General features: G+C 43.5%; 1 protein-coding gene and 1 long non-coding RNA gene across 2 annotated transcripts in view; both read right to left on the bottom strand.

The window, feature by feature from the left end:
- LOC134299363 (uncharacterized) overlaps positions 1–20,869 on the bottom strand; it is a 39,513-nt gene that overhangs the window by 9,563 nt on the left and 9,081 nt on the right. The window lies entirely within an intron of this gene.
- Positions 1,880–8,542, bottom strand: LOC134299362 (uncharacterized). The gene is made up of 2 exons (XM_062982070.1): positions 5,383–8,542; positions 1,880–2,154 (listed from the first exon to the last, which is right to left on the bottom strand). Exons 1-2 carry the CDS (start codon positions 6,928–6,930, stop codon positions 2,113–2,115), a joined length of 1,590 nt encoding a protein of 529 aa, XP_062838140.1. The 5' UTR covers positions 6,931–8,542; the 3' UTR covers positions 1,880–2,112.

Consider the following 20,869-nt stretch of genomic DNA (forward strand, 5'->3'; position numbering starts at 1 on the left):
TGCTACACTGGGCCTCCAAAAAAAAACCCAATACAGTAGCATCTAACTTATCCAACCTTCATGACCACTACAACAACAATAATAATAAACACCTACACAGGCAAAACAAAAAAAAGACTATTGTACCACAATAAAAATATAAACCGCACTCAGCAGAATCAGACATCATGATTAACAACAAACCAAAGACAACAGGGATCTCAAGCAATTATCAATCAACACAAAAATTGAAAAAGGTAACAGACTTCAAATACTACTACTAATGTGAGTATAAAGAAGGGTGGAGGTCACAGCATAAATACAACCTAATGTAGACTGATCAACACCACCACACTAAGCCACAGCAACGCTTGGCCGGGCACAGCTAGTTTATTTTATAATACTACTACTAATATATAATGTTATACCGTTTTATTGTTGTATACCCTCTTTCCCCGAAAATAAGACAGTGTCTTATATTAATTTTTGCTCCCAAAGATGTGCTAGGTCTTATTTTCAGGGGATGTCTTAATTTTTCCACAAAGAAGAATTCACATTTATGGTTGAATTTTTTAAAAAATGAAAATTTATTATCTACTGTACAGTAGTTGTCATCACAAACCAGCATAACCAAACTGTGAATCCTTTCAAGAATTTCTATATTATATTTTATTGCTATACTGTTTTTAAAATTCTGTTTTAAGTTTCTGTTCGTATGTAAATGTATGTTGTTGGGCTTGTCCCTGTGTAAGCCGCCCTGAGTCCCTTCTGGGGATACAAGAATAATGTTATTATATTATTATTATTATTATTTCTTGTTACTACCTTTATTTCCACGTACAACAATCTATGGTATGTACATTTACCAATCCTGCATGCTTCCAAACAAAAACTTTGCTAGGTCTTACTTTCGGAGGAGGCCTTATTTAGCAATTCAGCAAAACCTCTACTAGGTCTTATTTTCTGGGGATGTCTTATTTTCAGGGAAACAGGGTATTTGTATATTTTAAATTGTAATGTTTTTGATTGTGAGCTGCTTTTAGTCTCCATATGGAGAGATAAAGTGGGATATAAATAAAAAATTAAATTAAAAAATGCTCTTTGATAATCTCAACTGTACAGTTCCGTGTTAACAAAGGTGAGCCATTTCTGGGACAAAAGGTGATATTCTCAGTATTAAAGGGTTGGCCTTCAATAAAGAAGTTTAACAAATGTACATACTCTGAGACTCTGCTTCTGCAGACAACAGTCTCTCAGCCTCAAATGGACCATTTCACTATACAAATATTTTCTGGCTTATCTGGGCTGGCACAGGAAACTGTCTATCTCTGCATAGATGAACAATGGACTATGATAATGGCTCTGGCTGAAAAACAGGCAGAAGGATTTGCCCAACCTTCCTGGTCAGGAAATGCCACAGCAGGGTTACAAAAAGGTGATTGTCTCTGGGTCTTACTGCATTATAAGGAAACGTACATATTATATAAAACTAGCTGTCCTCGGCCACACATTGCTGTGGCGAAGTGTGGCGATATAGGCATTGAGGAATTAGTGGTAGTTAGTATATGTTATTTCCTAAAGCTTGTGAATATACAATATTTCTGGTTGTTTCTTTTTCTTTTTTGTCTGTTGGAGGCAAGTATGAATACTGCAATTAGCTAGAATGATTAGCATGTAATGACCTTTCAGTTTCAAAGACTGGCTGCTTTATCCCTGGGGGGATCTTTTGTTTGGAGGTGTTAGCTGGCCCTGATTGTTTGCTGTCTGGGATTTCCCTGTTTTCAGAGTGTTTTTCATTATTTACTGTCATGATTTTAGAGATTATATTGTTCTTTTTTATTATACCACAGTGTCAGCTCACCACAGCCGCTCCTGAATGAACACACGAGACTCTCTGTGGTATCACCAGGAACTTTTACTGTAGGAAACATGAACATCAGAAAAGCCAAGAATGGGAGGCTCCGGCCAACCCTCCTTTATATACCCTCCCCCTCATTTGAACAGTCTCTTCCCGCTCAGTAAAACCCCGCGCAAATTCCCCGCCAAGTCCATCAGCCGTTTCTCCTCCGAGTCCTGGGACGCAGGTGTCTTATCAATGTCAGTGACCCTGAAACTCAGAGCCACATCCAGGCTCTAGTAGCAGGGTTCTGACATGGCGTCCTCCTCCCCTTCGTCCTGGAAGGAAAAGATTAAACACAACTATTGTTCTCCGCTGTCCAGAGTTCCTTTATACTTTTTTAACAGGCTGCAATGGAATACCGGGTGTACCTTTCCTAGGTCCTTTGGTAGCCTCAGCTCATAGGTCACTTCGTTTATTCTTTTTGCTACCCTGAATGGTCCTATATAGCGTGGAGCCAATTTCTTGGATGGGAACCCCAATTTCAGGTTTTTTGTGCTCAGCCAAACCAGATCTCCTTCGCCCAATTTGTCCCCCTCTCGGCGCCTACGATCCGCAAAGAGCTTGTACTTCTTTTGTGTTTCCCGCAATGCCTCTACCACGGTTTGCCACCCTTGCTTGATTTTGGCCGGCCATTCCTCGTCGGTCTGGCCCTCCCCTTCCTTCCACTCGGGTAGCCTGGGGAAAGGTGACACCTCCTGTCCGTATACTATTTCGAATGGGGCACGACCTGTGGCCGAATGTACGGCCCCGTTAAAAGCCATCTCAGCAAACGGAAGAAGGTCCGCCCAATCATCCTGTCTATAATTGGTGTACATCCTTAAGAATTGGCACAGTGTCTGTTGGGTACGTTCGACCCCCCCGTTGGTCGCGGGATGAAAGGCCGAGCTCAGGTTCCTTTCTGCTCCTAACAGCTGTAAGAATTTTCCCCAAAATTTTGCAGTAAATTGGACTCCCCGGTCACTAATTATCTTGTCGGGACACCCATGTAGGCGATATACATGCTTCACATACAAATCAGCAAGTTTTTCAGCTGAAGGGAGTTTTGGCAGAGCCACAAAGTGTGCCTGTTTTGAGAATAGGTCCAATATTGTCCAAATGTATCTGTGGCCTCTGCTGGGGGGTAGTTCGCCTACAAAATCCATGGCTACGCATTCCCATGGCCTCATGGGCTCCACCACCTTCTGCAATAGCCCCTGGGGCTTCCCCGGTGGTGTTTTTCCCTCTGCACATAATTCACACTGCGTGACGTACCCCCTGGCGTCTTTCCTCATTCCGGGCCACCAGCATTGTTTGGCCAACAGTTTAATAGTCCTGGTGGGGCCTAGATGACCCGCACCCTTGTTATCATGGTACTTCCTTAACATTTCTCGTCTTAAACATTCAGGAATATACAATTTCTTATTTACAAACACCAAATCCCCACACAATTCTCCCTTTTCTTTGTTTGTTTGTAACCATTTGTCCATTCCATACGCTCGCTTCAACTCTTCCTCCCATATTTCTCCTCCCCCCGTGGAAATGGCAGTACGTTTGTTTTCTTTGGCCGCTTGTGCTCGAGTTAGTACTGCCAGGCCCCATTGCTTATCAAGAAAAATACTCCCTTCAGATTCCTGAATTCCTCCCCCGTGCTGAGGCATCCGAGAGAGAGCGTCAGCGAGTATATTATGTTTCCCCTGGAAGAATCTGAGTCTGAAATCAAAACGGCTGAAATATTGGGCCCATCTAATTTGCTTCGCTGATAGTTTACGAGGGGATCTTAGATACTGTAAATTTCTATGGTCAGTCCACACCTCAAACGGTGTTCCACTTCCTTCCAGAAAGTGTCTCCAGCACTCTAGTGCTTTTAGAATCGCTAAGGCTTCTCTCTCCCAAATCGGCCAGTTTTTTTCTGTATCGCTAAACTTTTTTGACAGATAGCCACATGGCTTCAGGTTCCCCCCCTCGTCTTTCTGTAGCAGAACTGCCCCATATGCCCGGTCTGACGCATCGCAATGTAGTACAAAGGCCTTAGACATATCAGGGTGCTGTAGGACAGGCTCCTCAGTAAAACGCTTTTTAAGGGCTTCGAAAGCTTCCTGGCATTCTATTGTCCAGGTCAGTTTGGCCCCTGGGGCCTTCACTTTGGCTGTTTCTCCCCTACCTTTAGTCTTTAACAAATCCGTTAATGGCAAAGTGAGGCGCGCAAAGTCCTTGATAAATGTTCTATAGAAGTTTGCGAACCCTAGGAAGGATTGCAGCTGCTTCCGTGTTTTGGGGGCTTCCCACCCCCTCACGTCTTCTACCTTCGCAGGGTCCATCGCCACTCCCTGGGAGGAAATCCTATACCCCAGAAAGTCTATCTGGTCTTTATTGAACTCGCATTTGGCAAGCTTCGCATACAGTTTTGCTTCTCTCAACTTTTGCAGGACTTCCCTGACTAGTTCTATGTGTTGCTCCTTAGTCCGAGATACTAACAATATGTCATCTAAAAAAACAAAGACTCCCTTGTACAACAATGGATGCAACACTTCGTTGATTAATTGCATGAACGCGGCGCCTCCGCCGCACAAACCGAAAGGGAGCACACGATAATTGAATAATCCGAATGCACAGGAGAAGGCCGTCTTCCACCTGTCCTCTGGTTTAATCTGCAATTTATGGTACGCTTCAATTAAGTCCAATTTAGTGAATATCTGTCCCTCCGATAACTGGGCGATCAAGTCCTTCACTAAAGGTAGGGGGTATTTATTTACAGAACTGATTGCATTCAGGCCCCTGTAGTCAATGCAGAGCCTCAGCGTTTGGTCCTTTTTGCGCCTGAACAACACAGGCGCCCCTAGAGGGGAATTTGAAGGCTCTATGAAACCCCTCGCTAGGTTTTTATCAATGTATTTTCTCAGTTCCTCCTTTTCCCTAGCCGACATTGGGTATATTTTTGCCTTAGGAAGCTCTGCTCCTGGGACTAGCTCTATCTTCACTTCAACTCTCCGCTTCGGTGGGAAACTGTCTGCTTCCTTCTCATCAAATACGTCCACAAAATCCCGATACTCTGGGGGTAATTTATCTGCCAGTTCTGCTATCCTGATAGAGTCTTCCTCCCCCCTTTTCCCCGGCTCCCTCTCCACTTCCTGGCTCCCTCCTTCCAACTTCATCCTGAAGATCATGCTCTTATCCTCCCAGTTGATTTGCGGGTTGGCCTGCCCCAGCCATGGCATGCCTAGTATAACATTATAGCTGGCTATTTGTGATATCACAAATGACACCTTTCCTTCCCAACTCCCTATCTTACACTTTACATCTTCGGCACTGTACTTAGCTAATGATCCCGATGCTGTGGATCCGTCCAACTGCGAAAAAGCTATTGGGGATTCTAGGTTCGTTCTTTCGCATCCCAATCCCTCGGCTAATTCAGGGGAGATGATGTTCCTGGAACATCCACAATCCACAAATGCTTTGCAGGTTGCTTGTTTGCTGCCACTTTCCAGCTGAATGGGGACCACTATCATGGCTTTGTCCTGACTTACCAACCCCCCCGAGTGGTGCCTCATCGGTGGTTCTTCCTCGGCGCGTTTCCCTGCCACGGCTCTTGGTTTGGGCGGGCCTCCGCCTTCCCCTTTTCTCTGCCAGCACTCGGCAGCCCTGTGGCCCAAACGGCCGCACACGAAGCAGCCCCTCCTGCTGGTGCTCACGTTCCCTGTCGGCTCCGTTCTCCTCCCGGCTGGGGTTGATCCCTCCTTCCGGCTCCCCTCTTTCATCTGCGGCCGCTGCTGTAGCCCTCCTCGGTGCCTCCTCGCCTGGGCCAGCGATGTCTCGATGCGCCCCGCCAGCTGAATCCATCCGCGCAGTGTGTCAGGCTCATCACGATGCACCGCCCAGGAGAGGATCTCCCGCCTGAGCCCCTCTTTGAAGAGTTCTATCTTTGTCACTGCAGACCATTCCGGCACCTTTTCAGCGAGGCATTGGAACTCCTCCGCATACTCAGATACCGACCTCTGCCCCTGGGAGACGGTCTTCAACTCCTCCCTCGCCCGGATCTGCTCCAGTGGATCTCGGAAACGGGTCTCCAGGGCCCCCATAAAGCGTCGGAGTGACCCCAGACATGGGTCGCGCCGCGCGTGTAGTTGAACGTACCAGCTGGCCGCTCCCCTCTTCAACACTGCACCAATGGCCCGTACCCGGCTGGATTCCGTTCTAAAAGTGTGGGCATTGTCCTCCATATAGCCCCTCACCGTGGTCAGGAAAAAATCCAGTTCAGAGGACTCTCCCCCAAACTCGATCCTTAGTTCCTCTCGTCTCGGTAGGGGTCCCTGTGGTGGCAATCCCCAATTCTCCGCCCGTCGCAAGCCCCCTTGCGGGCCAGTGGGCCCCGCTGCTGCTTCCCTTTGTCCTGTGCCACGCCCGGCATTCGCCAGGGGCACCAGGGTCTCAGTTGGGAGCGTAGCCGGGATTCTCGGAGGCTTTTCCCCTTCGTCGTCACTCTCCTCCACCCGCGTCAGGCTCGTTTGGATCTTGGGCCGGGCACCGGGCTCCTTTCGCATTTCCCTTCCCTTCGGTGCTGGGAGGTCTGCAAAGCCCTGGCTGCTTCCCATGCTCACGTCCCACATTGAGCTAGCCCGGAGTTCCCTTCCTCGCTCCGGCTCCGCCAAAACCGCCAGGCGCTCCATCGCCCTCGACATCACTGCCAGGGTGGTCTCCATCGCCGACATCCTCTCCTCCAGAAACACCATCTTTTGCGGGCCTGGGGAAGGTGAACCTTCCTCTCCTCCGGTGCTATCTCCCCGCACCACTCCGCGCCTCTGGGTTACCCCATTTGGCTGGGCATAAGCGGTGGATGACGCCAGGGCCGCCAGCTGGTGGAACTCAGCGTCCGTCTCGGGAGTTGCCCTTTCCGACCTTCCTCCTCCGGCGCCCAAGAGCTCTTCATCCTCCACTTGCATGTTACACCTCACCGCTACAGCGGGATGGTGTCCGTATTCTTGGCTTAGTGTCAGCTCACCACAGCCGCTCCTGAATGAACACACGAGACTCTCTGTGGTATCACCAGGAACTTTTACTGTAGGAAACATGAACATCAGAAAAGCCAAGAATGGGAGGCTCCGGCCAACCCTCCTTTATATACCCTCCCCCTCATTTGAACAGTCTCTTCCCGCTCAGTAAAACCCCGCGCAAATTCCCCGCCAAGTCCATCAGCCGTTTCTCCTCCGAGTCCTGGGACGCAGGTGTCTTATCAATGTCAGTGACCCTGAAACTCAGAGCCACATCCAGGCTCTAGTAGCAGGGTTCTGACACCACAGCAATTTTATATATTATATTTATAATCTTATATTATTTGCTTTGAACAGTATTATATGAGGCCCCTTCTACACAACTGTATAAAATCTAGTGTGGACGCACGATAATCCAGTTTGAAGCAGATACTGTGGATTATCTGCTTTGAACAGTATTATATGAGGCCCCTGTTGTCGACCGCGTTTTTAGAGGATCGGGCCCCTTAAGGAGAGAGCCGATCCGGTCCTGAGAGAATGGACCTTGGCGGAGCCAATAGGAGAATATGAGCCGCAATACAACCTGAAGCCGAAATGAAGAAGGTCCGCCAAAGTTGAAGGAAAATCCGCCAAGGAGTCTTTATTGAGCGATTCAGCTGAAAAGGACTCTAGTAGTGATCATTCAGTCTACTAGGGTACCATATAACCCAAATAAAGCCATATTTATACAATGTTTCAGTCTGACAGCCCCTTGAATTTCCCGCCCCGCTCCCCCGCCCATCTGATCGCGGATAGGCTAAAGGGTTGAACGAGGCGGGCTTTCGTTTCCCGCCTTGCTCTGCTGGCCCAATAGGGAGTTGCTTTTTGTCCCCACTCGGGCCAATCAGAGAGGAGAAGGCGGGAGTTATTGGAACAATGAAGTGACTGAGCAGGAAGGATCGGATTAAATCCTGCCCGGCCGAATTCTAAAGGGATTAATGACAGCAATCAAGGGTTCCTGTCACGTACACGGATTTCAGATATGCCTTGGGGTGTCAGAGGTGGAAGTAAGGATGGGTGGCGATGGGCCCAGCAGGGCGCCTTCCTGAGATGTCCTTTGGAGGAGATATGACAATGTTTGCCTTGAAGGCGAATCACCTTTAGGTCAAAATACTCCGAATTCGGCGACTCAAGCCCTATATTGTCCATGCAATCTGAATCTGATTAGGTTAAGCGGCAGCGGATTAACCTTTTGTTTTTGGGAAGGTAAGCCTGGGTCATAGGAAATGGGGCAGGTCCTGGGGTTCAAGTTGAGTTCGAAATATTCCCTATCTGATTTCATGAATTGGCAATTATATGAAATAAAATGAAAAATAAAATAAAGTTGGAATATAAACCCAGCTGGGAAAAATACATATTTTCCGGGGATCCCAAAGAGTACAAATACATATAGGCAGATAGATAGATTTCAAGGAGGTAAGGGAGAAGCCATAGAGGTGGGTTACATTGCATGAAGGGGAATCATGAATGATATAAACAATTTGAAAACATTTGATAAGAACGAAGTACACAACATCTGGGGAACCCAATATGGAAATTCATAAAAGTGGAGTTTTAGCAGCATGATTTCACAATTCATGAAGTTAGCCCAACGATTAGAAATTCATACAACAGTGATTCATGAGGGTGTCCAGGTACATAGAATATGAAAATTCACGGATACATGATGAAAAGAGTTCATCTGTGGTGGAAGGAATTCATAGAGATGGCATGGGGAAGAGGCACATGTGGGTTGCAGTCTTTGGAAGTATAAGATTTCATAAGTCCAGGGATAGGTCTGGGGAAGAGTGTTCTTCTCCTTCATAAAATTATGAAGGTATGAATGAAACGTGGAGGGCGCCCGTCCAGGCACCCTCCTGGCAGGCTGTAGAGAGGGCGAAGGTCCTTGGAGAACTATGTCTCCCCAGCGGAAGAGCGATCCCCCCATCCCCAGTTCACAGAAAGGGACCAGGGATCTCCTAAAACCATCCCGCGGGTCGCGGAGAGAGGAAAGTCCTGGATAAGGCTGGAAGAGAGCAGTCTGGCTTGAAAGGAGCAGTCGGTTCCGTTTGACAGTCAGCTGATGAGGTGCTGAGAACTGGACCGATTTTGGTTCCGCTGGTGGTCCTTGAGTCAGGAGCCTTAGAAAGGATTAGGACTAAAAGAAGAGCGTGCCAGGGGTAATTTTGATAAAGATATGAGCCAATTTGTATCGTCCGCTGTATTAACCTATGGCGGGGAAGCCTCCGCCAGGGTTTAAAGATCAGACGGGTTAGTGAGAGAGAGAGGGAGAGAGAAATTGCATGCAAAGGAAGGAGTCAGAGAAAGACCAAAATAACCAGATAGAGAGTGTTACTGCTAAAATAAATGCTACTTTTATTGGGGGATTTGTTACATAGTTCAGGGAAGGGGAAAGTGAAGAAAAAAAGATCTTTTAATAATAGTCTGCTGCGGTCCCGCTCCGTTCCTTTTGGTGATGGATCTGCGGAACTCTCCGCTGCGGGTTCAAATTAATTTGAAAGCCGGGGTCTCGGTCATTACCCCTTCTACACAACTGTATAAAATCTAGTGTGGACGCACGATAATCCAGTTTGAAGCAGATACTGTGGATTATCTGCCTTGGCATTCTGGATTGTATAGCTGTGTGACAGGGCCTTTAATCTACACTGCCATATAATCCAGTTCAAATCAGATAATCTGTATTTTATAGGCAGTGTGAAAGAGGCATAAGTGAACCCTGCCTGTTCCCAGGTGCCATTGTGGCTGAGGGGGTTGCTAGGAATTGAAGGGGGCGGGGCCTACCCTTCTAACTGGCAGTCAGGGAGAGAACGGCTCTTTCTCATCCTCTGTAATTTGGACTTTATTTTTCTGGGTTTTTTTTTATTGTAAGACATAGATTGGATGACTATGTCTTTTGTGGCCAAATTTGGTGTGATTTGGTTCAGTGGTTTTGTTGTTTACTCCATGGGAAAAACGCACATTGCCTTTTTATATATATAAAATAAATGGATACAATATATATTTAAAGATACAAAAGGCAGAAAGTCAGGAAGAATAGATACACTTTATTAAAGGCTTTAAACAATAAAGTCTTTGTGGGGGTAAAGCTGCTGCTAATCCATCCCCAATCTCAGCTTCTATGGATCAGCACAGGTTCGAAAAGGTTTAAAAATGATAAAAATAACATATTATTGTGGAGCCCTTGATTTATAGATCTTCTAGGGTGGGCCCGTCTTGTAGTTCGACAACATTTCTACTAGGGGAAAATAGAAAATGCTTGGAACAACAACAGATTAAGGTTAAGGAAGAAAATGCAATTATGTTACATAGACAAAAAATGGTCAAAAATTATTTGAATAACTTTAACAAATATTGTACGGAGTACATTGACGTAGCCTATACCTTGGCAACAGTCCACGAAGGAGATTGTAATGAAGGAATCAGTAAAAGACTAAGGACGGAACTAGATAAGGCCCTTAAGTGTATAGACATATCATTAAATGATTAGGTAATAATATTTCCGATCTCTATGTATAGTTGTGAAAGCCTGACAATGAAAAAGGCAGGCAGGAAGAACATCAACTCTTCTGAAAGATGATGTTGGAGAAAAGTTCTATAGTTAGTTAATTACTGTTATAATATTCTGTTTTATATTGTACTGCTGTTTTAATTATTTTATACTGTGAATTGTGCACTATGTTTTTGTCTACTTTATTTTAATTGTGTTGTCGGGCTTGGCCCCTTGTAAGCCACCCCGAGTCCCCGTGGGGAGATTGTGGCGGGATATAAAAATAAAGTTATTGTTTGTTGTTTGTTGTTAGTTGGATACCATGGCCTGGTGACAAAAAAAATGGTCCTACAGCAAAAACAAGTGTGAATGCTTGCTAGAAGTGGAGAAAATCACACTGAGGCTGTTGTATTTTGACATACCCTGAAATGAAATGACTTATTGGAAAACTTAATGCCTCATAAAGTGAAAGGCAATACAAAAGGAGAAAGATTATATTACAGGTGAATTGATTCAGTTTAGAAAGCTACTATTCTGAATTTACAAGATTTGAGCAAGACATGTTGGTTGACTGGGCATCCTACAAGTCTCTCATTTACATTTGTGTGTACGATATGTGTCTTCAAATCATCTGTCAACTTGAAGGTACATGAATTTCACAGTTTTGTCTTAGGCAAGGGAGAAGGTGGTTTTGCCAGTTCCTTCCTCTGAAATATAGTCTACAGTTCCCATTAGTAATTGTTAGTCTCCCACCCAAACACTAAATCAAGATAATCTCACTTAGCTTTCAAAATCAGCTAGTCACTCTGCGGTCTTTCATTCACAGGATCACCACGAGTCTAAGAATGTAGGTGTTTGGAGGCTTAGGCAATAAGTCAAATTTCTCACAGTCCCTACAAATAGAGATCAGAATATTCGAGCTTGCACAACACTTCTAGGGAGTCACCATGTGTGCAGGTTTGAATATTGGACTCTGGAAAACAGGTTTTGAATCCTTGCTTGATCGTAAATTCCATTGGATAACCTTGGGCAAGTGATACTGTCAGCCTCAGAGGCAGGCAAAGGCAAACTGGAGTGTTGTGTGGTTTCCGGGCTGTATGGCCGTGCTCTAGTAGCATTTTATAAGTGCTCTGACTTATAAGAAGCACTGCTTGAATATCAAGCCAAAAGTGGGAACTAGAATTAATATCATTTGAAAGCTGACTGGAACAACCTGGGGATCACAACCAGACACAATGAAGATATCTGCCCTTGCATTTTGTTACTCTGCTGCTGAATATGCATGCCCAGTATGGAATACATTTCACCACATTAAAACAATTGACGTGGCTCTTAATGAGACATACCGCATCATCACAGGAGAAATTATACTGTTTTGCCAGTATTGCACCACCTGACATCCATCAGGAAGTAGTAGCCAGCAATGAAAGGAACAAAGCATTGACATCTCTGGCTCCTCCTCTGTTTGGATATCAGCCAGCATGTCAATGCCTAAATCAAGAAATAGCTTCCTAAGATCTACAGAGAACACCTACTCTCTCAGGAACACCTTAGCAAGCGAGAGTCAAAAAGTGGGAGGCTGAAATTCAGAACCTCAATCCATGGCTGATATCAGACGGGAAACTCCCTCCTGGGCACACAGAAGACTGGGCGACTTGGAAGGCAGTGAATAGACTGCGCTCTGGCACCACAAGATGCGGAGCTAATCTTAAGAAATGGGGCTACAGAGTGGAGTACACGACATGCGAGCGTGGAGAACAGCAAACCACAGACCACTGACTACAATGCAGCCTGAGCCCTGCCACATGCACAATGGAGGACCTTCTTACAGCGACACCAGAGGCACTTGAAGTGGCCAGCTTCTGGTCAAAGAAAATTTAGTATAATGTCAAGTTTCTAACATTTTTGTGGTTTTTCTATACATTATAACTGTATTCTCAATTCGCTTCTGACACGATGGCGTAGTGGATTAAAGCCTTGTGACTTGAAGGTTGGGTAGCTGACCTGAAGGCTGCCAGGTTCGAATCCCACCTGGGGCGAGCGTGGATGAGCTCCCTCTATCAGCTCCAGCTCCATGCAGGGACATGAGAGAAGCCTCCCACAAAGATGGTAAAAACATCAAAACATCCGGGCGTCCCCTGGGCAACGTCCTTGCAGACGGCCAATTTTCTCACACCAGAAGCGACTCAGGTTGCTCTTGGCACACACAAAAAAAGAAGCTTCTGACACGATAAATAAATAGTAGCATTTTCTCCTGATGTTTCATCTGCATCTGTGGCTGGCATCTTCAGACGATCTGAAGGCAAACTTTTTATGAACAAAGTTTTCCAAGGCACTCCCCCCTCCCCTTCACCTTAAGGTCACAATAGGCTGGAAATTGAAAGTGCACAACAATAACAACAAAAATAAAAACAACAACCCTGCCAGATGAACATTTTATGTTTTTTTAAAAACAAAGATAGGGGCTTGTTGAAAAGGCATCTCCTGGTCAAATCCTGTAACTAGAATCTATATTGAACTCCATTATTAATCATATAATTAGTTCCTTGATTATACTATTAAAATACTGATCACTCTCCCTGGGAGATTCTGCCTCTCCCAGCATGTGATCCTGCAGCTGGGATAGAGAGGATAGGACATTGATAGGAAATCTCACCTTTGAGGCAAGTGTAATCAAATTAACACTTCTGTGAAGTCTTTCTTAAGCTGATGTTTGTGAGAGCCATTACCAACTTTAGCTACACAAAGCATCAGGCAACACCTTACAGGAAATTCAAATAGGCACCCTTTGTATGAAAGAAGTCCCATTGTTTAGAGGACCTCCTGAAGCTATGCTTATTTTTCCCTGCTCTGGGATGCTTTTAAAACTATGTTAAATTCTGGGGAGAGAGGGGTTGTCTACCTGCTCATCTTCTGTTTCTGGAGACCTCTTGCTGAAAATACCTAGTTAGGCTTTGTCTGTTTTAGCTGAAATCACTATTTTAGACTCACAGAATCTGAGAGTTTGGGCAGAGAATCTTGTTAGCTCATTCTCTTTCTCAAAGTCCTGACCGACAGAGGACCTTGGTATGTTTACCCTCTTTACTATTCCAGCCAGAAGTGCACCCTAGCATCTCACAAGAAAACTTCAATGGGAAAAAAGAACAAGTAACTCTAGTTATGTTGAAAACTTATTGCCCCCTTATTATCTGGTTTGTTTGTGTGTGTATAAGAGAAACAATTACTTAATCCTTACTCTGAAACTGCTTTTTTCCTCTCCCCCTCTTACTCCTCTTAGTAGCCCTTGCAGTTTCTCATTGCTTAATTCCAAACCCTTTGCTCACATCTCTCCATCCTAAAGCAACTGGTTCTACACATTGTGATTTGTTGCTTACCATTTTTGCATCTCTACCATTACATGTTGTTCCCCAGTGCAACTATTGTGCATATCCTGATTTATGTGAGTTCAATAAAATTTAAGTCCGTTATGACTTTATGGAGATACTGATATTACATTTGCCCTATTGGCCCAAATCATAAGCTCCCTCTAGGAGGCATGTGCATATCACAATTTCTCTATATAGCCTCAGGATTCAACTCACTTTTGGCTTCTCCCCCATGTTCTTATAGCACTTTTAACTTCCTCCATGTTTACAAGTCTCACTTAGTGCACTTTGATCAGCCCATCCTTATGTTTTATTGCTGCGTTTTAGCTTTGTCTTATTAATGGTTTGATTTGATTTGGTGGTGGCGCAGTGTGTTAAAGCACTGAGCTGCTGAACTTGCAGACCAAAAGGTCCCAGGTTCGAATCCCAGGAACAGAATGTGCGCCCGCTGTTAGCCCCAGCTGCTGCCAACCTAGCAGTTCGAAAACATGCAAATGTGAGTAGATTAATAGGTACCGCTCCGGCGGGAAGGTAACGGCACTCCATGCAGCCATGCCAGCCACATGACCTTGGAGGTGTCTATGGACAACGCCGGCTCTTTGGCTTAGAAATGGAGATGACCACCAACCCCCGAGTCGGTCACGACTGGACTTAACGTGAGGGGAAAACCTTACCTTACCTTTAATCGTATGTTTTCATTTGTGCGTTTTCGGTATTTGATGTTTTATGTATGTATACTTGTTTTGCATTTGTAAGCCGCCCTGAGTCCCTGCGGGGAGATAGAGGCGGGATATAATAATAATAATAATAATAACAATAATAATAATAATAATAATAATTCATTTGTGTATATTAAGGACATACCTGATAAAACACATAAGTCAGAAAAGTCAATTAAAACAGTATTTGGATGGGAGACTAACAATTAATACCAGGAACTGTGGGTTATTATTTCAGAGAAAGGAACTGGCAAAATCACCTTATTGCTTGCCTAAGACAACATTGTGAAATTCATGTACCTTCAAGTTGACAGATGACTTGAAGACACATATAGCACACACACATGTAAACAGGAGACCTATAGATGCCCAGTCAACAAACCTTGCTCAAATCTTGTAAACTCAGAGTTTATTTTTAGAGTGCTCTATGGCTGGATGGGGAGAGTGACCTTTTAGCTCCAATCAACCCTAAAATGATTAGGCCAAGGTGATGAATGATGTTAGCTGCAGTCCAGTGACATCTGCAGAATCACACATTATCCACCTCTGGGTCAGACTGGAGAAAGGATAGTAGAAAGCAAGGTCCCATTTACAATACCATATAATGCAATTTGAAACCACATTATATGGTCAATGTAGAGTTTAACCGCATTGAACTACATTATATGGGTCTACACTGACCATATAATGTAGTGTAAAAGGGACCTAAAATATACTTTACCAGAAAAGCTTTGCACAGGCTGTTGGGTGATCTCCCTCAGTGACCATCCACATTGCAGAATTATAGCAGTATTTGACACCAACCTGTGCTTCAAATATATGTTCCTTAGTTCAAGGATGCCTCAATTTTAAAACATTGGATTTAGATGTCTTTTCACCAAAACTTTTTTTAAAATTAATAAAGCAGGGTGGGCAACAGTGGTGATGTTGACAGATTATCCATCAACTCACACTGGGCTTTCATGGGTAGGGTATAGGTGTAATTGGATTTATCTGGCTTTTTAGCTAGCAGAATCTTTTCAGCTTCCCCTTTAAAACTAGTAGAGGGAGGGGGAATTGGTTATAGCAACCCTTGGTGAAAAAGTTCCCAGACAGCTGACAAAAAGGTTTGAATTGCATTGTTAGGGACCATTTATGAACATGAGATCTGTGACCTTATTGGGACCCATACTAACTTGCGGTATGCATGGTTTTTGTTGTCCCTAATTATTTGATACTTGATTTTATTGGTATTTTAGTAAATTATTCTTTTCTCTGGAGCCCTTTGATGTCTATTTCAGAAGTTGTAAATCTCCCTTATATGAAGTGACTTTCCAACTATTTTCTGCACATATCCTCTTACCTTCTGAACGTTTCCTCCTCCATTGCCTTAAAGAGACTCTCCAAGCCTGCCAGAGTTTTCCTAAGGACATGTCCTCAGTTAGCTCAGTTACCTTGACCCAAGCTTCCAGCCTCATGTTCCAGATATCTCCATGGCCTCACCAAGGAAATCTGAACAAAAAAGAGATATCCAATCAAGATTGCAAACTGAGGGACTCCTGTGCCTTTTCCTCTGAATTGAGTATTTTTCCTCTTGCAAGAAAGTCAGGCTGTGTCATAACAATGGGGTGGAAAGATGTTTTTCTATTTCTGTGGAACAACTGAAACGGGATTGCTGTTAGTTTTTCAGCTGTATGGCATTCTTTCCTCACATGGCCATGCAGCCCAAAAAAACTCACAGCAACCCAGCCATAAAAGCTGAAACTGTTTGGCACAGCAGAAGAGGAAGAGAGACAGACACCAGGACAATAAGAAAAATGCCCTCTTCCCACCCTTTATTTGGCAAGTTATGGAAAATAAGGTTCATAACAGTATCTGACAATTGACAGTATATCATGGGCTTGATGACATTCAGTGATGGATATATCTTAGAATTTCAAATTATGCATGCTTAAGAGTCATAGAATCATCAAACTGGAAAATGCTGTTTGACTTCAGAGAATAAGGAGTGATCAAAAAATTAATTGTCTAGACTTTAAATCTATCTCTCCTTATATTGGACTGCTTGGGCAAATAAAAATTGGAAGTCAATGAACTAACATTTTGAAATATGAAAATCTTCCACAATTATTCCAATCCATTATTCTATTTTGAGACATAATCTCAGCTCAAAATTATAAAATCAAAATTGGAAGGGGCCTCATGGGCCATTTATTCCAACCCTCTGCTCCATTAGTGCACTCCAGTTAGTGCACAATCTCCAGTTAGTAGCTTATAGCTACCCAGCTATTTTGAAGAGGTCCAGAAACCCCACTACCTCTTTGGGCAAGTGGTTCCATTACCAAACTGCTCTTCAGTTCAGGGCCAGGAATCAACAAAGATTGGGTGAGGGCTAATAAATGGAGGTGGTTTTCATAATATTGAGCATGTAACCCCAGCCTAGATATTCTCAAGTGGCAAAACAGCAATAGCTCCTATCTTCTGACTGACTTTCTCATGAAGACAGGCCCGAGAAAAGGACCACTGAATCCACTCTCTTGGTGTGTGCAGCTCCATCTCAATAGTGAAATGTGAATTATGTATATGCTACACTTAACTGCTTACTAAGGGCCCTTCCATACATGTCTTATATGATTCCAGGTTTTCTGTTTATCCCAGATTATCTGGCAGCAAGGACTCATATTAACCAGTTTAAGGCAGAAAACCTGAGATCAGATCCTGGGAGATAGGGCCTGTCTGGAAGGGCCCTCTGAATGTTAGAAAGCTACACAACTCCAACTCCTAATGAAAAACTGTCACTTTAAGCCTGGTCTAATCTAGTTTTAGTGTTGTAATTGGTAGGCTGGTGCTTTATTGGTGGTTTTTTTTTTACTTACTCAATTTTCTTCTGTAGGAAGTGTGGCTTACATTTTCATTAGACACTTTGTTGCAATTTCCTTATTTGCAATTACAGTAGAGTCTCATCCAACTTAAACGGGCCGGCAGAATGTTGGATAAGCGAATACGTTGGATAACAGGGAGAGATTAAGGAGAAGCCTATTAAACACCAAATTAGGTTATGATTTTACAAATGAAGCACCAAAACATCATGTTATACAACAAATTTGACAGAAAAAGTAGTTCAATATGCAGTAATGCTACGTAGTAATTACTGTATTTACGAATTTAGCACCAAAATATCATGGTGTATTGAAAACATTGACTACAAAAATGCGTTTGATAATCCAGAACGTTGGATAAGTGAGACTCTACTGTAATTACTGTCATCCTGCCTTTTAGCTTTGAATTTTACAAAGACAGCAATAACAAAGTAACTACTCTTTCTAACTACAGGAAGCCAGTGACACTAATACTAGTAAAAATAGTTTTGCTTTTAAAAACACTGCACCCCAAGAACTGGCCAGATGTAGTCCTGTCAATCTGTTGCAACCCATACAACAATAATCCTATTAAATTACAAAGCCTCCGGTGGCCTAGGGGATAAAAGCCTTGTGACTTGAAGGTTGGGTTGCTGACCTGAAGGCTGCCAGGTTCGAATCCCACCCGGGGAGAGCGCGGATGAGCTCCCTCTATCAGCTCCAGCTCCAGCTCCATGTGGGGACATGAGAGAAGCCTCCCACAAGGATGGTAAAACATCAAAACATCCGGGCGTCCTCTGGGCAACGTCCTTGCAGACGGCCAATTCTCTCACTCCAGAAGCAACTCCGGTTGCTCCTGACATGAAAAAAAAATTAAATTACAAAAGACTGAAAGTTTCTTTTTTAGTTTTTCAGGTGCAAGACACATGGGACACACAGACTAGCAAGTCTTGTTGGTTATGAGTTTTCGTGGACTACCCTTTCAGGGAATGTGCTTTTTCTGCATGGCAAGGGGTTCGGCTAGATGGCCCATGCGGTCTCTTCCAACTCTATGATTTTATTATTCTACTTCAGATACATTAAAGAACTGGGTAAGTCAACACAATGTGTGGAATATTAAGAGTACCCATGTTCAGGAGCCCTATACTGATGTATAAGTCGTGAAATATTAGTCATTTTCTTAGACTAATCCACAGGTCAATGTGTATCCTGTATCTTAACTCTTATCAAAAAGGGAACCATCTTCTTCTCTGAATAGAGTGTCAAAAGGAGAGAGCACTGGCCTCCTCCAGTCTTCTCTGCTGTGGCCCCATTTTTTGACCCCCTGAGGCGGAAAATGTTCCATGAATGAAAATGTTTGGGAACGGCTAATTTGCAAACCTCTGAAGATGAGAATAAAGGTGTGTTGGAGCCACTGCCACAACATTGCCACCAATGATGAAGAGGTAGATCCTTGAGGTATGGATGATGGATCCAGCTTGAGTCAATTGTCCATAGCACTGAAACTATAGGACCCTATATTCTTTTGACCCATATTGATGATTGGATATAAAAATTCTATTGCACATCCAGCTGTGGATTGTTTTGCCACAGCAATGGGCCAATCTTTCAGTCTGGCTATTTTAGGGTGTCATCATACAGATAAAAATGTGGAAGATCAGGTATGCTACCTTTAGTTTCTTGCAGAAAAGATGGGATATTGGGATAACATAGCACAAATCACATCAAAGGCAAGTGGGAAGTGCTACATTTATCTAAAGACAATTGCCAAGCACTTCGCATAATCAAACTGAGGGACACCGTTCAACATGCCTAGCATATTGTGTACATCACAAAGGTCGCATTAAAATATGCACAAGTGTCCTTGACATGGAAGTAAAATAATGATTATTGCCAGCATTAACAGAAATGCTGGACCACTCTAGCAACCATCATGTCAGACTACACAGAGAAGCCATTGAAATCCACAAGCATGTGGACAATTTCAACAAAAAGGACGAAACCATGAAAATGAACAAAATCTGGCTACCAATATTTAAAAAGCTCTAAAATCAGGACAGTAAATAAAGAACAACACTCAGAAAACAGGGGAATTCCAGACAGGAAACAATCAGGGCTAACTAACACCTCCCAACAAAGGATTCCCCAGGCAGGAAGCAGCCAGGCTTCCAAGCTGCAAGGCTATTCAATGCGCATCAAGGTATATAGTAATAGACAGCTTCCAATATCTGAAGACATGTTTAATAAAAGATAGAGTCAGCTTGTTTTCTGCTATTCTGGAGAGCAGGACCATTTGATTCAAATTACAAGAAAGGAGTAAACTTTACAAGAAACGAGTAAACTTTACGATTGTAAGAGCTGCTTGATAGGAGACTACATTCAGCTGAAAAGTGGTGGATTATTCTTTGCTGGAAGTTTTTAAGGCACCCCCTTCTCGGGAGTACATTAGCAACGAATTCCTATATTGTCAGGTTGCCAGGCAAATGGGTTTCAGGGTCTAAGTGCCTTTCTCATTCTGCCTCTGAGAGGCAAAGAACAAAACAAAGAACCAGCCTGAAGAATTGAAGATACTTGCATATATCCATGCAACCCAATCTTCTACAAGAATCTTGCATGACTGTGGGATTATCAGAATTTATTATGTGCAAACAAATAGCATACATCTCTATGCACATGTAAAGACTGTTTGAAGAAGCATGCCCACCAGGTATGTGTTAAGGACAAATTAAACCAAGAGCAGGAGGCTGGGATTCAGGCAAAACAGGATGGGAAACTGCTGCAAGCAATTGATTGAATTAGAAGAGAACAGAACAGGTACTGCAACCTTTTACATATAAACCCATCAGAATTATATGCACAGTGCCATTCCTTCTCTCTTCCCCTTAAAGGGTATTTATCACCAATAGCCCTGAGGGAGAAATTCCAGGAGAGGAAGGGAGGAAAGGAGGCAAAACGGGTATACACCTTTCTTCAAACACATACAATGCTCTAGTGAGGGTCAGCTGTCTTGTGGGAAAGATATGATGCTTCATAGTTTGATATTGGAGGTCTCTATGAATGTGTGTTGTTCATTCATCAATCCATTCTTCCTTGGAATCCTCTTTCACTCCCAAAATAATAATAACTGTATTCATAATGCTGCTAATAAACACCTAATGGCAAGAAGATGATAACAACAAAAAGCAATTGATTCAGATGACAGGAAAAGAGATTCCACCTGAAACTAGTCAAATGTGGGCTAGGAAAAACTATGGTTAGGTGGATCTTTAATTGGGCCCAGTCCCGTTCAATATCTTTATTAATGACTTATATGAAGGGTTAGAAGACATAATCATCAAGTTTGCAGATGACACCAAATTGGGAAGGATAGCTAATACTCCAGAATACAGGAGCAGAATTCAAAATGATCTTAACAAATTAGATAGGCCAAAACTAACAAAGTGAAGTTTCACAGGGACAAATGTAAGACACTCCACTTAGGCAGAAAAAATGAAATGCAAAGATACAGAATGGGGGACACCTAGCCTGACAATGGTACGTGTGAAAAAGATCTTGGGAGTCCTCATGGACAACAAACTA

Source organism: Anolis carolinensis, chromosome 5, assembly GCF_035594765.1.
Source record: "Anolis carolinensis isolate JA03-04 chromosome 5, rAnoCar3.1.pri, whole genome shotgun sequence".
NCBI classification, from domain to species: Eukaryota; Metazoa; Chordata; class Lepidosauria; order Squamata; family Dactyloidae; genus Anolis; species Anolis carolinensis.

Excerpts from the sequence above, each read along its gene's own strand:
- LOC134299362 (XM_062982070.1), bottom strand. The coding sequence starts at position 6,930 with ATGTTCATGTTTCCTACAGTAAAAGTTCCTGGTGATACCACAGAGAGT. Across the intron at positions 2,155-5,382 it reads GGCACCACTCGGGGGGGTTG|GACGAAGGGGAGGAGGACGC; the intron begins GTAAGTCAGGAC and ends TTTTCCTTCCAG.